The 17517-nt window shown below is 46.2% G+C and overlaps 1 protein-coding gene across 1 annotated transcript in view; it reads right to left on the bottom strand.

The window, feature by feature from the left end:
- LOC105503681 (keratin, type II cuticular Hb3) overlaps positions 1–138 on the bottom strand; it is a 6527-nt gene extending 6389 nt beyond the window's left edge. Inside the window, exon 1 of the mRNA XM_011930693.1 lies at positions 6–138. Within this exon, the coding sequence (XP_011786083.1) occupies positions 6–138 (133 nt within the window). The remainder of the gene's footprint in view (positions 1–5) is intronic.
- Positions 139–17517: the final 17379 nt, after the last annotated feature.

The following is a 17517-nucleotide window of genomic DNA, read 5'->3' as shown; positions in this document are numbered from 1 at the left end:
GAGGCCGCGGTAGCAGGAGATGCCACGGTAGGGGGCGGCGGTGATGCAGCAGCGGCCGGGCCGGGGTCCGCAGGCGGAGACGCAGCTGAAGTTTCCAGGGCGCAAACCACAGCCCATGGAGATGAAGCCACAGGTCATGATGGAGGTTAGGAAGTGTCTGAACAGTGGAGAAGATGGCAGAGGATGGAGCCAAGGTCCCGTGCTCCCTGGCAGATGGCAAGCCCTTTTATGTGCCAGGAGCAGCTGGCGTTAAAAGAGGGAGCAAAGAGACAATAGCTGAATTTTATTGGCTTGGCATCACCCTGGCCTCTTAAGCTAGAACCCTGCTTGCCTCTTCAGTGTGGCTGCATCAACAATCCCTGGCCACCGGCCCTGTTTCATCTTCAAAGCCCTTTACAAGCTTCCTCCTTGCTCCTGCCCCTCCCATTGGAACTGCTGTGGAGCCGGAGAGGGGCTCCTGAAAGCATCAGCCGCATTCTACCTCCAAGCTAGGGGAATGGGTGCAGTGACGGGGGTGAAGCCTGCACCCTGAACCCTTTTCTGAAAGGGCAGAGCCGGGCTGTGGGCCCTGGACCCACGGCCCAGCCCTGGGGTGGAGTTGCTGGCCTGTCCCAAGGAGGAGGCTGCCTCCCAGACAACTTCTTGCTGTAGGCTTTCCTGTCTTTATCTCAAAGGCGGGTTCCTTTCCTCGTTGTCAAAATTGGCCTCTCCTATCCTATTCCTGCCCAGAGCCTGGGCAGGGATGGGAGTGGGGGTAGAGATTTGGGGGTGGGAGGAGGGCATGGTCTTTGCACTTTGGGTGTTCCTAGTGCAGGGACACTATCTGAGACATGGAAGAAACTGATTCAGAGAGTTCTGGTCAGAGCCAGGGCTATGCTTCAGAGTTCCAGGTGTCATTGTTGATGGGATTGGGAATGGGGAGTGTGGAATACCTCAGAGCTCCAGGGACTGGGCAGGGAAGGCTTCATGGAGGAGAGTGGGGACCTAGGCTTGAGAAGGTTTGGGGTGGGGTAGTACAGGGTTGAGAGATGACCAGAAAAGAGTCCGGCTCTGATTTGCAGACTAGACTATGTGTATTCATTTATTCAGGAAATACTTATTTGGTGCCCACCAACTAGACACTAGCCACTGTGCTAGGTTCTGGAAATCCTGCAGAGACCTGGGGTGCTTGGAGGTAGCATGCATGTGGGGGAGCCAATATTTGGCTAAGGGGAAAGACGAGAAGCCGTAGGTGGGGGGAAGGCCCCCACAATGTCCAGGCTGACTGATGTTATTTAGGGTCCCAGCAGGGAAGCTCAGTGATGGGGTCTTGAGGTGTATGTTATCACCAGGAAGGAGGGAAGCTGCGGGAGGTGAGGGACCTCAGCAGGGTCCTTAAATGAGATCACTGTCTCACCTCAGAGAACGTATTGGGTGAGAGAAGGGTGCTAGCTCATGCAGCAGTTCCCAAAGCCAAGCTCTCTTACTTTGGGCCCTTGTTCCTTTGGATGAGGACAGGCAATGGCTTTGATGGATGGACAGTGGGACTGAGCCAGGAGGTTTGCCTTAACCCAAAGACCTGAGCCCATCAACACTTCCAAACACACATCTCTGGACTGCTTTTGTCAGGAGAGGATGAGGAGGACTCCACTGATGGACCTGTGTCCTGACCCAGCCACAATCCAACACTGACCCAGTCTGGGCTAATAGTAACCCTCCTGGGACTCTCATCTTTTGCCCTTCCCACTCCCACTCAGGGTGAGTGGGCCAGTTATATCCCAGAGTGGAGATCTGGGAAGAGGGGCCCATATTCTGTGGGCCTGAGGGAGGGCAGGTGATGGTGCTGTTGAAGTCTCTTAGGGAGCTGGACATCTGCCATGGATCCAAAAAAAGGGCTCTCTTAGCCCCTCCTCTTGGGTCCTGTGGACAGCCTTCTAGAGTCTTGTGTCTGGAGTGGGAACTCTGGGGCTGTGGGCTGTGTGATAGGGGATCCTTGTGTGAAAGACCCACCAGGGGAGCACAGCCTGGGGATGCCTGGGGGCCTGGAGGTGGCTGATTGCAGCTGAGTGGCTAGAGGGATTTTTGGGGCATCTTTGAGGGAGGCTGGGCTGGCTGGTGCTGTCATGTTCAGTCTTGGTTGGGTCAAACACATGCTAGACAGCCAAGAAAGACCAGGCTCTTCACCCACTCTGGAACCAGTGAGCACCTGGAATGCTCTCTACACATATCCAGTGATTATGGGGGATCTGTTTCTTGGTGAAATGCTGAGGACTGCAGGGCAGTGAACCCTCTGTGAAGCATTTCCCCATCACCATGCTGGCAACTGCGCTGCTGTCTTCTGACCTGGCTCATCTGTCTCAATCCAGCAAGCTTGGATTGTGTTGGACCCCTCCACCGAGGAGCTCTGTGTAGACACATGACCTCCTTAGGGTGGGGGAGCCATGACCATGCCCACCCCTGCCCTGATTGGAGCTGAAGATAGCATGGACCCTGGAGATAAAAAGACACATTGCGAAGCCCAACTATGTCTCTTACTAGCTTTGTGCCATGGCACAGGCGTTTTCCCCTGGGTCCTTACTTGTGAAATATAAATGGCAATCCACAGCTTGCTGGGGGCTGGGAGGACTGAGCGAATGCCTGGTGGTGGGAAGCGCCACCCCCACCTCACTTTGCGCTAGCAGGGTGACTGGGTCTTGGTTGCAGGCACCTGGCAGGGCCTTGCAAAGGGACAGTGTACATGGCTAGTGAGATGCAGAGTACCATTCCTGGGTAAGCAGAAAACAGTTTTACAAGGCAATCATTGCCACCTCAGAAAGCCTTAATTAGAGCATCTATTTGTAAACGGCTCAGAACAAAGGGAACTGCAGACCAGGAGTCCCTTGAAAACAGACTTAGACAGGAAACTGACAAAGAGACAGCAACACCCAAATCCCCAGGCTGCCTCCTCCCTCCTGGGCTCCAGGCTGTGATTGGTTCCTGCCCTAACCATGGGCCCATAAAGGGTCCAGCAGAGCCACAGGCTGTTTCAATCACCAGGACCTGGACTCTGTGCGTGCCCTTCACACCTGGCCTGCGTTGGCCTGGAGGAACGACCGCTTGCCCTGTTGATCTGGTCCTCAGATTCCTGCCTGCATCTCTTGGGGTGCAACGCCCTGGCCTTATTCCTGTGTGTTTTTCTGGTGGCTGCCTGCCTGTCTACTAGGTTTCTGATACCCTGGTGCTCTGACTTTTGTCACTTCTTTCTTGCCTTAATATTTATGTTCCTTCACATTTTTTGTCCCATCTTAATGGGTTTTTGATAAACAACTCTGAGATGAACATTAATAAACACATCTTTGGGCACATGTCTAGTAATTTCCTTAAAACAAATTCCTGGAGTTGAAATCGTTGAGTCAAAGGGGACTGTTCTGGTCTTCTCCAGGTGTGCCTGGCCACAGGTTGCTGACCTGGCTGTAGAAGTGACATTTCCATGGGAAGCCTGCTGCAGTGAAGTCGTTAGATCTGGGAGTCCTGGAAATGTGACTGCAGCTCTCATTTCAGTCACTATGTGTGTGTGACACATTAGCTAATCTCTGTAAACCTTGTGTCTTCATCTGAAAAATGAGGATTTGAGGATTCTAATACTGGCCTTTTGGGCCTTTGCGAAGATGACCTGGGGAGGGGAGTGCGTGTGAAGCCTATGGAAGGCATGCAATCCAGGAGGGCAGAAGCTGCATGCGGCTTCCTGCTCCAGGCAGGAAGAATTCTTTGATACCTCCGGTTTTGCCTTCTGGCCTTGAACTCACAACACACCTCTAGGGCTGATAAGATATGGCAACTTCACATACTCACTACTATTTACTAAGCAAGTTCTCTGTACTGAAGAGGAAGGAGAGGGATTTAATACACGGCCCCTGTCCAAGGATCCAACAGTGTAGTTGGGCAGATTTGTAAGTATGCACAAGTTGTATTCTGGATGAAGCAGTTCTTCAAGGCTCCTCTTCCTCGGAGTGGGAGCTTGCTTTGGGCTGGAGCAGTCAGAGGCTTTGTAGGAAAGGTCAGACTTGAGATGGGATTTGAAGGATAGAGGGGTTTGGAAAGGTCAAAAGGGTGGAGGCAATGCCAGGCAGTGAATTGAAGAAGAGCACAGACGTGTTCACAGGGCAGTGGATACCGCGGTTGAAGCTTAGAGGATGTCACACCTAAAGGATGAACTTGAGGCACATACCAGTGAAGACTGAGAGCAAGACAAAGGCGTCCATTCTTGAGGCCATGCTGTAAAGGACTAGAATTCCTGGCCAAGAAAAGAAATGTGTGTAAGAATTGGAAGAGAAGAGATAGAACTGGCATTATTTTCAGACAATGGGATCAGTTGTGTAGAAAACCCAACACAGTCAACCAATACAGGGTAGAAGTAACAGGAAAAGTTGAGCAGTGCTGCTAGTTACAAAGTCAACTTACAAAAATCAAAAGTGCTTTTCTTTATCAGTGACAGCTAATCAGAAAATACATAGAAAATATGGCTGGGCACAATGGCTGACGCCTGTAATCCCAGCATGTTGGGAGGCTGAGGCGTGCAGATCACTTGAGGTCAGGAGTTCAGGACAAGCCTGGCCAACATGGTGAAACCCTGTCCCTACTGAAAATACAAAAAAAAATTAGCTGGGCACATTTGTAGTTCCAGCAACTCGGGAGGCTGAGGCAGGAGAATCGCTTGAACCCGGGAGGCGGAGGTTGCAGTGAGCCGAGATTGTGCCACTGCACTCCAGCCTGGGTGACAAGATTGAAACTGCATCTCAAAAAAGATACCATTCCTAAGAGAGATTAAAAACAATAAAGTATTACATAACTTTATAAAGTATGCACAAGATCTATAGGAGAACAATATAAAACTCTATAATAATAATAAAAAAACCAAGAAAATCTGATTAAATGGAATTATACTATACTCAGGAATACTTTGACCTAGCATTCTAAAGTTATAAATTGCCCCTAAGTTAGTTGGCAAATTCAATGCAAACCCAACAAAAATTCCAGCTGGATTTATTTTGAGGAACTTGATAAAATTAATTTTTTTCTGAAAGAGTAAAGTTTATTTACAGCAAAGCCAGTTATGAAAAGAGAAAGGAAAGAGGAGTCTGAGGACTCGAGATAAAATAGTAATAATAAAGTGTGCAGCAATATGCCAATAGACTAATGGAGCAACACAGACACTCACAACAGGCCTCTTCCCATCAGTAAAGCTTGGTATTTAATGAGGGTTGCAACAAGCAAAGGGCCATTTATTTAGTCGGTGAGATTTGTAAAAAAATAGACACACCATATGGAAAGCATAGAGCTGGTGTCTAGTTCATAGCACGTCCCATGGGAAGCCTCAGATGAATTAAAGGCCAGGACAGATAAAGCTAAAAGGCAAGCAGAAGGCCATGTAGGAGAATGTCCTTACTTATGGGTGGGGAAAGATTTCTTAAGCAAACCTTAAAAATCAAGACCAACAGGTAAAAAATGGATCGACATGACCACATTGAAATGAAAAATTCCAGTTTAGTGAAAGACTACATAGAAAAAATTAGTTGGTAGTTGATAGCCTGGGAGAGGTTTTATATGTAGAGAAGTTCCTTATACACATATGTGTGTGTGTGTGTGTGTGTGTGTGTGTGTGTGTGTGTGTGTATAAGAAACGTCTATATATGTAAGGAATGACTGCAAACCCACAAGTAAAAGAAGGGAAATCCAGTAGAAAACTAGTCAGGGATCTGAATAGACAGTTCATCAAAGGGAAAGCCCAAATGGCTAATAGGAATATGAAGAAATGACAACTGTCCCCAGTCCTTAGAAAAATGCAGATCAGGCCATGTGATGTGTTTGTACCATCAGAATGGCAAGGATCAGAAAGGTGGATGTGGAGGAGTGGGAGGATGAGAGCCCTCTGGCACTGTTGTTGGGATCGTGCAGTGTTGTAGATATTCTGGAAAGCAACGTAGAGTTGTTCAATGAATTCAGGCATGTGTAAATGTGTAAATGACCCAGCACTCGCACTCCCGAGAGAAACCCAGCCCCACATATGAAAGCAGCCCTTATGCAAAGAACAGGCTGTTTACTGTGGCATTATGTGTAGCAGAAGGAAGTTGGAGGCACCCTAGCAGATTAGTTAGAGAGCTAGAGAGCTTTGCTGGGGCCAGCCTGAAAATCAGGCCCGGGAGCCTTCAGATGTCTTCTGCTGAGCCTTTGGTGCCTGGGGAGATGCATCCTGAAAGTGGAGCTTTTGGGAACTAAAGCTGCGAAGGCATATAATGGGCTGGAGGAGGGAAGACTGGCTCAAAATATCTGTTTAGAAAGTTAATGTCTGGGGTGGTGGCAGTGGGCTGCCCAGGGAGGGGTACACGGCCAAGTGCTGAGCATGTGTAGGGAAGCCCCTGGGAAAGTGAAAAAAATCCAGGCAGGGAAGAGCCAGGAAAGCCACACTCCACGCTGATCAATGTAGGAGGGCTTCTTGTAGGAAAAGGGCTTTCCTAGGTGGCAGCACTGGGTACCTCCTGATGCCAGGCTAGGGTGCCCTCCGGTGGGAACATTGTGGCAATCCTGGCAGTCCAGGACATCTTTTCTAAGGCACGCTCTGCAGCAGAGCTGTGACTCACATGGCTTCTCTGAGCCACAGAACTCAGAGTTTTGCTCTATGAAATGGGTGCACATCATGCAAGTGTGATGCAGCTGGGTGAGCTCCAGTTCCAGGGTAATGACAAGCATTTCTGGGCCATGGTTTTCTTCCTGTTCGTCTCTGACACTCCTTCCGCAAGTCTTCTGAACGATTGGAGGGGGTAGCCCTGGAGGGCGTCTTGTCCCACCCCACCCTCCATGCTGTAACACTCCTGCTGGATGCCTCCAGAACAGGGATGCTCTAGCTAGGCTGGGCAACCTGAAATGGGCCTTATGTTGAACCCTAAGCCAAGCCCCGTGCTTGAGCTTGTTGGTCACCCTCTGCCTCTCTGGTTATGCCCCACACATTAACCTGGTCCCCCAAAAGCCTTGCTCAGCACTTCCCAAGTCCTCTCCACCCTGCAGCCCACCCACTCCCCTGAGATACACACCCATCCTGCTCTCCTCAGGAGCCCTCACAATGCAGGCTTTCAGGGACCTGGGTGCGTGGGACGCCCCTCTGGGTACTATCAGGGCCAGCAGTGTCCTCTGGAAGTAGTGAGGGGCTGGGGCTGGCCATTCTTCCTCTCATGGGGTCTGAGCAGCAAGGGAAGGGTGGCCTCTGCTCTGGACGCTGTGAGTCTGTGGGTGCTGCCTGAGGGTGCAGGAGCTCCTTAGAACAGACACAATGAGCTCTCCCTGCTCGGAATGCAGTCCCCAAGTAAGACAAATTTGGTTGTTAAAGTCACTAAATTTGAGGACTTAGTAATTGCTGTAGTAAAGTGGAACAGACTTACCTGGATTCCATAATTTGCAATCACTGTTGAGTATTGGCATCAACTTATTCCAGAAATTAAGAAAATTAAAATTCATTGTAAGGTTTCAGTTTTAAGCTCTATTTAAGCCTCTTCTGTCTGCCTGCCTCCCCAACTAGGCCACCTCCCTACATGCCCAAACTAGCATATTTAGGGCTCTCATGGCCTGGTGGGATGGGGGTCTTTTCATCACACATTTCCACCTTCCTTCTCTTTTGAGATTTGCAGCATGTATTGAGTCAGGGGAGGGACAGTCAGGCAGGGCTCCCTGCCTAGGTGATAGCTTGTTAGGGCAACAGTCTCTGTGGCTGCCTCTAAATTTAGGTGGTGGCCCACAAGCCTGTTGTAGGGTTGATTTCACAAGGTCCCCTACCCTGGTGCTGCCTTGCAACATATGGCCACATCTTGCCCTCCATGCTGCTGGATGGCCCTTCCATCTCAGTTGTCCTCAGAGACCATCTTTTGGGCCTATGGCTAAGAGGGGTGGTGACCAGGTGTGTGCAGCTCTCTTAGAAGAGGAGGGATGCTGATAACCTCTTGTGCTCAGCTTTAGGCCTTGGCTGCAAATCGGGGAACACAGGAAAAATGCATCTTCTCTGCCCTTCCTCACAGAGTACCACAGCGAATATCCTAGTTTATTGTACATAGCCCTCCATAGGATTTTAGGGCTACTTATTCACCCTAGAAATCGAGGAGCCTGTGTCTCCCTTACCCATCAGATGTAGGAGACTCTGAGCTGCTCCCTCAGATACCTGCTTTCTTCAGCCTGGTAATGTACACCCTCTTCTCAGAACTCTGCACCCCAGAAACACTGCTTCTGCCTCCATGCTGCCTCAGGTGTAGCTGCACCCTCCCTCTTCTTGTCCTGGGTGAAAGCTCTTATTCTGCCCTGGGCTCTCTGTCCTCTCCCTCAGCTATCAGTCTCACTTAGTTCGGAAGCATCTTAGAAGCAGGATTCTAATTCACAGACAGGGACCTTCTGCTGATCTAGAATTACGAGAGAAATAGGTGTTACTTTGTAAGGTACTAAATACATGAAGTTTCACTTAGAACTCTTCTGTGGGGACAAAAATATTTCTAAAGTGAATTACTGGCTTTCAGGCTGCATTAAGTACATTGGATATAAGGTGAAGTTTACTTGGAGGCTCAGGGTCGCAGGGACCACGGTGCAGCCCCCATGGGCTCTCAGGGACCATCTTGTGCAAGCTTCTCCTTTTATGGACTGGGAATGGCATTCTCTCCTTGCTATGTTGCTGCCTGGTCTTTGCATCAGCCAGCAGGATGGGGACTGTGGTGCAGCGCTTCACTGATTATGACGTTTTGCATCTGGCCTGCACAATGACCCTGAGTTTGTCCTGCAAACCAGAGATAGTGAGATGGGTAGAATAATTTGTAGCCATGCTAAATTAGGACCCCATGGTGTGTGATATTTTCAGGTTCACATTGGCTTGAGATGCCTGTGAGACTGTAAGGTGGAGATAACAGTAGAAGTTACCATTTATTGAGCATGTAGTACGGTATATGTTACTCACTGTGCTAAATACATTGCACAATTATCTCATTTAATCCTCTCAACCAGCTCAGGAGGAGCTGTGGTCAATCTTGATGCTTTTATTTGACATATACTGTATACAGGGAGGGTACTGCCCAGAGAAGGGCGTTTGGCTTGTGTTTGCCATTCTGTTGTCTTATCTGCTTATTCCTGACACAAAACTGTGCCTTGGATGGTGATATGGTTTGTCTGTGTCCCCACCCAAATCTCGTCTTGAATTGCAGTTCCCATAATCCCCACGTGTTTTGGGAGGAACCTGGTGGGAGGAAATTAAATCGTGGGGCAGTTTCTCCCATGCTATTTTTGTGATAATGAGTTCTCATGAGATGTGATGGTTTTATAAGAGTCTGGCATTTCCCCTGCTTGCACTCATTCTCTTTCCTGCCGCCCTGTGAAGAGGTGCCTTCTGCCATGATTGTAAATTTCCTGCGGCCTCCCTAGCCATGTGGAACTGTGAGTCAACTAAACTGCTTTTCTTTGTAAATTACCCCGTGTCAGGTATTTCTTCATAGCAGCATGAGAATGGACTAACACAGATGGCAAGATGGCTTTACGTTCAACCTCCAGGGAAGCAGAATTCACTTAATACCAAGCTCTCAGTTGAAAAGCATTTTGCAGAGGGGTTCCAAATGCCAACAACCGTCATCCTTATTGTGGGGGGACGTGTTGAGTGCTTGTCATAAATGGGGAATAGTGGCAACTGAGGACTCCCTTCTGCCCAGGTGCTGTGCTGTCACATCCAGCTTCCTCTGGACAGTCAGCCAGAGTGATGTGGGGTTTAGGAGACTGGCCTTGGGCAAGCTGGCTCTTGTACTCATCTGCTGGTGACCAACCCATTTAGCTGAGCCTTAGTGACCTCTGGAGTGAGAATACTACATCTTCCAGAGACTGTTGTTAGCCTGGCCACCAGATAGTTCTAGGTCTCCCCATTTCCAGACAAGTGGCAGGATTGCCTTTCCCTGCCCTTTGGTGTGACTGGCTCTAGTCAGTGAAGTGTGAGCAAAAGTGATAAATAGCCTAGCTCATCCTAGGCTATTCCAGTCCTGATGCTATATTGTCAGTGTGATCCCCAGATCTCTCTGTCCCTCTGCCACAGCAACTGGAAAAATTCCAGGGAGTAGTTGCTCCATCATGGCTGTTCCAGGAACCTAGAGTAAGTTTATTAAGAAGCAAAGCCCTTAGGCAACAATGGTGGATGTAGAGGATGAGTTAGAAGCAAAGCACTGTTGTTTTAAGCCACTGAGATTTTTGGGCTGTTTCTTGCCACTAAATAGCCTAGCTGATCCTAGCTGACACCCTCCCACATTGGGTTAGGGGAAGATTAAATGAGCTAATGCCTGGAAAGCATTGAGCACATTCTGTCCTTCACACATACCTGATACAAGTTAGTGTTTTCTATATTTCTCCGTTTAATGTCCCCTAGGCATTTCAACCTCGACATACCCAAAGCTGAGCTCGGACACTCATCCACAAATACCATGCCTGCACTTCCTCCTGCTCTCCATGCAGTGAGCTTGCACCACCTCCCAGTCTCTCTCACAAGCTGCCAACCTGAGAACCATCATCTGGACCACTTCTTTTCTCTCCCCTGACATCCAATAAATTGATGTGCCTTCTAGATACCTTGTGGTTCTTTCCATTTCCTCCAACACTGTCTTAGCTCAGGCCTTTGTAATTTTTCATTTCATTTCATGTGTTGGCTTGTTAGCTGGATTTCCTGCTTAATTTATTACTCTCCACAATCTGTTCTTCACCCCACTACTTAGTTGATCTGGCCATGCGTCCAGTCTCTCCTTCTTCTCACCCATCCATCAATTCATTCGTCCTGATCCACTCACTTCTGTGTGTCACTACCAGTTGAAAATTCTTCACTGTTGACAGGAGAAAGTCCGGACTCCTAGGGGTGGTACACAGGTCTCTGTGTCCTGGCCTGGCCTGTTTCCGACCTCACTTCTCATCATGCTGCGGGGAACAACACTCTGTTCCAACTATGCTCAACTGCACTTCTCCGAGGGTCATTCTTGATCATGCCTCTCTACCTTTGTATGCGTTATCCCCTGGGTCTGAAAACTCAAGACTTGGCTCGGGAGCCATTTCCTTTCAACAGAGCCAGGCATCTTTGCACATCTCTATTAAGATGTTACAGTACTCATCACAATGTACTGCAGATGTTTGATTTTCCATCTTGTCCGGTAACTGTGAGCCACATGAGGGCAGGGACTCCCTGTGGTCCATCTTGGTCTCACCAGTGTCTAGTGTGGTGACAAATAGGTACTGGATAAGTAATATGGATTGAATGGAGATGAGTGGATGAGGTTGGGCCAAGGACTCATGGATGAGGAGGAAGATAGGCACTCAGTGACCACTATGTCATCCCATAGGCCACAGAGCACCAGCTTGCATGGCCATAATACCATCAACAGGCACATTCAGGTAGGTACTGAGTAAAGGCTGGCTGCCAAAGATGAATGCCAGGCGGGGCAGCTTGGGTGGGCCATTAATGGGGCTGCCTTTGTAGTTTTGTTCTCTGTTGACAGGGACCTCCAGTCCTGGTGGTTTCCCATCTGGGGAGTATGGCCAAAAATTGTCAGCTTTCCTTCAGGAGCTGAGCATATCAGAAGATCCAAACTGAGATCTACCCATCTGTGTTTTTTGTTTTTGTTTTTTTGGACACCCTTATGATGTTGCCGATGTTAGTAAAAAATCCAACTATCCCTAAGCTGGAGGCAAAAGAGAAAGGCCATGTGGTGCATTCATCTCTCAGTCCCTAGAATAGAAGATTCCTAGCTTTTCTTTGGCAGTTTATCCAGCATCTTACAGCTCAAAGGCTTGCTCTATCTTGCAAGGTGAGGTAAAGAATCGCAACATCAGAATTTTGTTCCTCAACGACTATTTGGAAGAGAGTTGCCCTACGGACAAGTGTACACTCTCAGTAGTGTTAAGTGAGCAAAGAATAAACTTTTATTGTGTTTGAGCCATTCAGTGGTGTATAGGACTGTGTGCAGGGGCAGTGGGATTGTTCCACCCTAGGTATAGACCATAAGGAGTAAGTTTTTTGTACAGAACTTAACAACAATAATAAATAGACTAAAAATTAGTCTTCATTATCACCAATCATCAGCAATTCTAAACAATGTCAATGATAATAAATTCTTCTCCATCAGAGCAGACTGCTTCCATCCTCCATTCTCCTTTGATGATTTGTCACCTGGGCTATTACACTTTTTTTTTTTTTTTAAACAGCAGCTAGCTTTGTTTACACTACGTGAATACAATAATGCATTTGGTAATCCAGGACATTCTTCCTGTCCTGCACTTAGGTCCTTCTGGGGAATGTGCTCTCAGATGCTTATCTCTATATAAAGCTGCCATGCTTTGTGCTGTGTGACCCTGGATACAAGATTAGCAAGATTAGGTCAGAAATTGGGCCAGAGGTAACCATGACCAGCATGAATATCAGGGAGAAAGCCAGTCTTGATGGGAGACCCTGCTTAACAGGGGTGTTACATATGAGATACAGATCTACTAGCTCAACCCAGTTTTCTATCTTTGAGAATATACAAGCACAGCAAAGAAAGCAGAGGGAGCTGCTCCTGAGAAGATGACACCCCACGTGGGCTACTGGAGATGCCATTGATACTGAACAATGATAAGCCTTCTTCCATTAGTCTTTGCACACCGTGGAGAAGAAACTTGATGCTACTGCTGAGATAGATGTCTTTTCTCTCTAATGTCCTCAGTTAGCCTCATCATATTCCCCCATCATCTAAATTGCTGAGACCTGGGTCTTCCTTGAATCCTGAAAAAGCATGACAAATATAGGGAATTAGCAAGTTAACATGGAATGTCAACAAAAAGAGATAATTGTAAATTCATAGGCTGTTGGGGTGGAACTCATGACTTAAGGACAGACTATGAAGAAGGCATTTGAAAATGTTATGAAATCAAGGAAGGAAGTATTTAAGTGGTGATAAAGGAAAGAGAAAAAGAAGCAAAACTGCACAGAAAACTACCTCAGCAGAGAATGGAGATGATGCTTTGAAAACTACAGACTGTAAGGCTTTAATATTGTTGAATGAAGAATTTCCTGTATCAGAATACGTGCCAGATACCTGAACACATATGTTAGGAACAGAGCACCTGCAATTATTGAGGTCCCTCCCCAACCGTTTTATCTCCTAGAGGGCAGAGGAATCCACGGGACTAAGTCCTTTCTGGTCCAAAAAGTTCTAATTGCTGACATGACAATAAATAAACCTAAGAGAAAGAGACCTTATTCCTTGCTTTTCCATCACAGCAATGGAATAGTGTTTTTGGACATATGAATATTTACCGTAACTCTAGAAAAGTATGTTTTACAATTGAATTTCAAGAAATTACTGGTAAGACACAGAGACTCTAGGAAGAAATAGAAAATAAAATTCTGCAGGTGCTTTCATAAATAATTTTAATGGAAAAGGAAAGAGCTAGGCATATAGAGAAATCAATGTTGCTAAAGAGAGAGATATTTGAACCCAGATTTTTTTTTTTTTTAAGACGGAGTTTTCTTTTGTTGCCCAGGCTGGAGTGCAGTGATGCAATCTCGGCTCACCGCAACTTCCACCTCCCGGGTTCAAGTGATTCTTCTGCCTCAGCCTCCAGTAGCTGGGATTATAGGCATGCACCACCACGCCCAGCTAATTTTTTGTATTTTTAGTAGAGATAGGGTTTCTCCATGTTGGTCAGGCTGGTCTCAAACTCTTGACCTCAGGTGATCCACCCACCTCGGTCTCCCAGAGTGCTGGGATTACAGGTGTGAGCCACTGCGCCTGGCCTAAATCCAGATTTTAAAAGGCTACCTTTATAACAGCCTGAAGGCAGGCTACATAATATCAATTCCAAAGACAATAAAGTAAGTTGACTTTTATTTTCTGCAAGTGATTCTTGAAACCAGAAGCAGCTCAGGGATGCACAGGTGAGGAATGGGGCACAAGGTGAGGAGGAGGTCTATTGGTTGAGGAAGAGAGTGTGACATTAGCAAATAGAAGAAGCAAAAGAAAGCACTCAGGGCCTGATTTGCTTCTTTCTTCCTCATAAGAGTGAAAATGGTCACTCTTGAAAAGCAGGAGAATGTCATGTGGTGAGCTAGAGGTCAAAGGCATGACATTGAGGCTTCATCTTGATGCCTTAGAGGCCTAGGGCTCAGATAATATCACATTCAAGGGGACCGAAAAAACATGCAGAAATGATGGAGAACAACTACCAGAAATCTTGGGAGAGTGATGTCAGCAGGATAGTGGGATAGTTCCAGCCCTTGACCTCCCCAGAGAAATACCAATTTAACAACCTTCTATGGACAAAAATATCTTTATGAGAGCTCTAGAATCCAGGTGAGAGATTATAGCACCTGTGTAGAGCAAAGAAATAAGAAAAGATGTAAGGTGTATTGAAAAAGGGTAAGAAGGACAGCTTCACTAATGTCACCCCTCCCCCAAGCTTACATAGCACAATGCAGAAAGAAGAGCGGGGGGAGGGGGGTGGGGGGGAGAGAGAGAGAGAGAGAGAGAAAAGAGAAACATCCTCTCAGCCTGGGAGTTCTGCTGTGAAAGGGAGAATGAAGTGAACTTCTAACTTTTCTACAAACCCTGGCATTAGGCCCATATACCCATAGATTCTGGCCCCTGGCATTAGGCCCATCTGTAGACCCTGGCACCGGGCCCAACTGAGGATCCTAGATCCTGACACCAGGCCCACTCAGCTGCAGACCCTGGCACTAGGCCTATCTGCCCACAAACCCTGGCCTATGGGCCTTGACACCAAACCTACCAGTTTGTGGACCTCAGCACTAGCCCCACCTGAGGACCCCATCGCTATGTCTTTTTATGGATTCCAGACCGTAGCACCAGGCCCACTTGTCTGAGGACCTTGGCACTGAGCACACCCTCCTGTAGACCCTGGCACCAGCCCCACCCAGATGGCTGACTGGGGTGACTGCTGAAGGGCTTTCCCTGCCAAATACAGCCTAAAAAGACTGGAAGAGGTGACTGCTTCTTCAAATGCACAGACATCAATGTAAAGCTACAAAGATAATGAAAAATCAGAGAAACATGATGCCATCAAAGGAACAAAATAAAGCCCCAGGAACTGATCATAATGAAATGAAGATCTACGATCTGCTTGACAAATAATTCAAAATAATAGCATTTGTTTGTTTGTTTGTTTATTTATTTATTTATTTGATTTATTTGAGATGGAGTCTTGCTCTATCACCCAGGCTGGAGTACAACAGCGCAATCTCAGCTCACTGCAAACTCCACCTCCTGGGTTCAAGTGATTCTCCTGCCTCAGCCTCCTGAGTAGCTGGGATTACAGGTGCCCACCACCACACCCAGCTTATTTTTGTATTTTTAGCAGAGATAGGGTTTCATCATGTTGGTCAGGCTGGTCTCGAACTCCTGATCTCAGGGACTCACCTGCCTCAGCCTCCCAAAGTGCTGGGATTACAGGTGTGAGCCACCATGCCTGGCCCAAAATAATAGTTTTAAAGAATTTCAGTGAATGACAAGAGAACACAGATAGACAAAACTAAGCAAAATTAGGAAAGCAACACATGAATAAAATGAGAAGTTTGACAAAGAGATAGAAACCACAAAAAAGAACTGAACAGTATTTCTGGAGCTGAAGAACACAGTCACTAAACTGAAAAATTCAGTAGAGAGCTTCACCAACCTACCCAATCAAGCAGAAGAATGAATCAACAAGCTCAAAGACAGGTCATTTGAAGTTAGCGAGTCAGAGGAACGAAAGAAAAAGAAAAAAAAAGAGTGACAAAAACTGTGGGATTTTTACAGGACACCATAAGCAAACCAATATACACATCATAGGAGTTTTAGAAGGAAAAGAGAATATGTATGAAAGATTTATTGAAATAAATAATGGCTGAAAATTTTCCAAATGTGGGGAGGAAAATGGACATCCAGATTCATAAAACCCAAAGACCCTAAATAGTTGAACCTAGAGAGGTCTACGCTGACATACATTGTAATTAAATTGTCAAAAGTCAAAGATGAAAAGATAATTTTGAAAGTAGCAAGAGAAAAATGCTCATTATTGTCAAGGGAACTTTCCTCTTCACTAACCAAGACTATTAACAGACTTCTCAGCAGAAACTTTGCAAGCTAGAAAGAATGGGATGATATACTCAAAGTGTGCAAAGTTTTTACTTTGCTCCAAGCAAAAGTTTTTACTTTGCCACCGACCAAAAAGGTCTGTATTTGACAAAATTGTCTTTTAAAAATAAAGGAAAGATAAATACTTTCTCAGACAAACAAAAGCTGAGGGAGTTTGTTACCACTAGCCCTGCCTTATAAGTGCTAAAAGGAGTTCTTCAAAGTGAAACAAGAGGATGCTAAACAGCAACATGAAAGCATAGAAAAATATAAATCTTACTGGTAAAGATAAATATGTAGACAAACACAGAATAATCTGTTGTATTGGTAATATGTAAATCACTTTTAACTCTAGTATAAAAGTTAAGAGACAAAAGTATGAGGAATAACCTATGACCATAAAATTGGTTAATGGATACACAATATAAAAATAAGTGAATCCTGACATAAAGTTTTGGGGAGAGGGAGTACAAGCAAAGAGTTTTTGCATGTGATTGAAGTTATCAGCTCAAAATAGAACAGTATAACTCTAAAAAGTGTTGGTTATACAAGGTGAATAAGTCCAAGAGATCTACTGTACAGCATAGTGCCCATAGTTAAAAATATTGTATTGTATACTTAAAAATTTGCTCAGCGAGTAGATCATATGTTAAGTGTTCTTATCACATAATAAATAAATAAATAATAAATCAAGAGTGTAGAAGGAAACTTTTGGAGATGATGGATAGGTTTATCACATAGATTATGGTGACTGTTTCACTGGTGTGTACATATCTCCAAATTCATTAAGTTGTATAGATTAAATGTGTATAGCTTTTTGTATGACAATTATTCCTCAATTAGACTGGGTTAAAAATGTAAGCACACAGACAAAACAAACAAACAAAACAAAAAGGAAATCTTGGTACTTAGGGAACAAGAGCGGGACTCTGAGTTTGGATAAATAGTGATCTCTTGATTCTTAAGCCTGGAAAGAGGACAAATGCCAAAGTGAATCTCAAGGATTTCCAACAAAAAGGAGACCACATGGTTTCCGTAGGAAATGTTGAAAGTCAGCCGGTCCAACCCTTGCTTGTACAGTTGAGAACACTGGGGACCAGAGAGGGTAGGTGACTTGTGCCAGGCTGCACGAGTTGGCAAAGCCACGATGAGCATTTGGGGCACCTGCCTTGGCACTTGTCTCACTGTGCTACTGCTTATCTTTGTTGCAGAGACAACTTTAACCTACCAGAAAATGTGGAGGCGTTCTTGACTCTTCCCCTTGTCTCACATCTCAAATCCAGTAAGTCAAGAAATCTAGTTGACTCTTTCCTCAACTTCTATCCATAGCTGGCCACCTTTCACGCCCTCCAGGGATTCTCATGCCCTCCTCCCTGGCAGGAGCCTCTGCCATCTCCTAGGATTGACC

Source organism: Colobus angolensis, unplaced genomic scaffold (genome assembly GCF_000951035.1).
Source record: "Colobus angolensis palliatus isolate OR3802 unplaced genomic scaffold, Cang.pa_1.0 Scaffold87, whole genome shotgun sequence".
NCBI classification, from domain to species: Eukaryota; Metazoa; Chordata; class Mammalia; order Primates; family Cercopithecidae; genus Colobus; species Colobus angolensis.
Note: the sequence above shows the minus strand (reverse complement) of the source record. Positions and strands in the feature narration are given on the sequence as shown.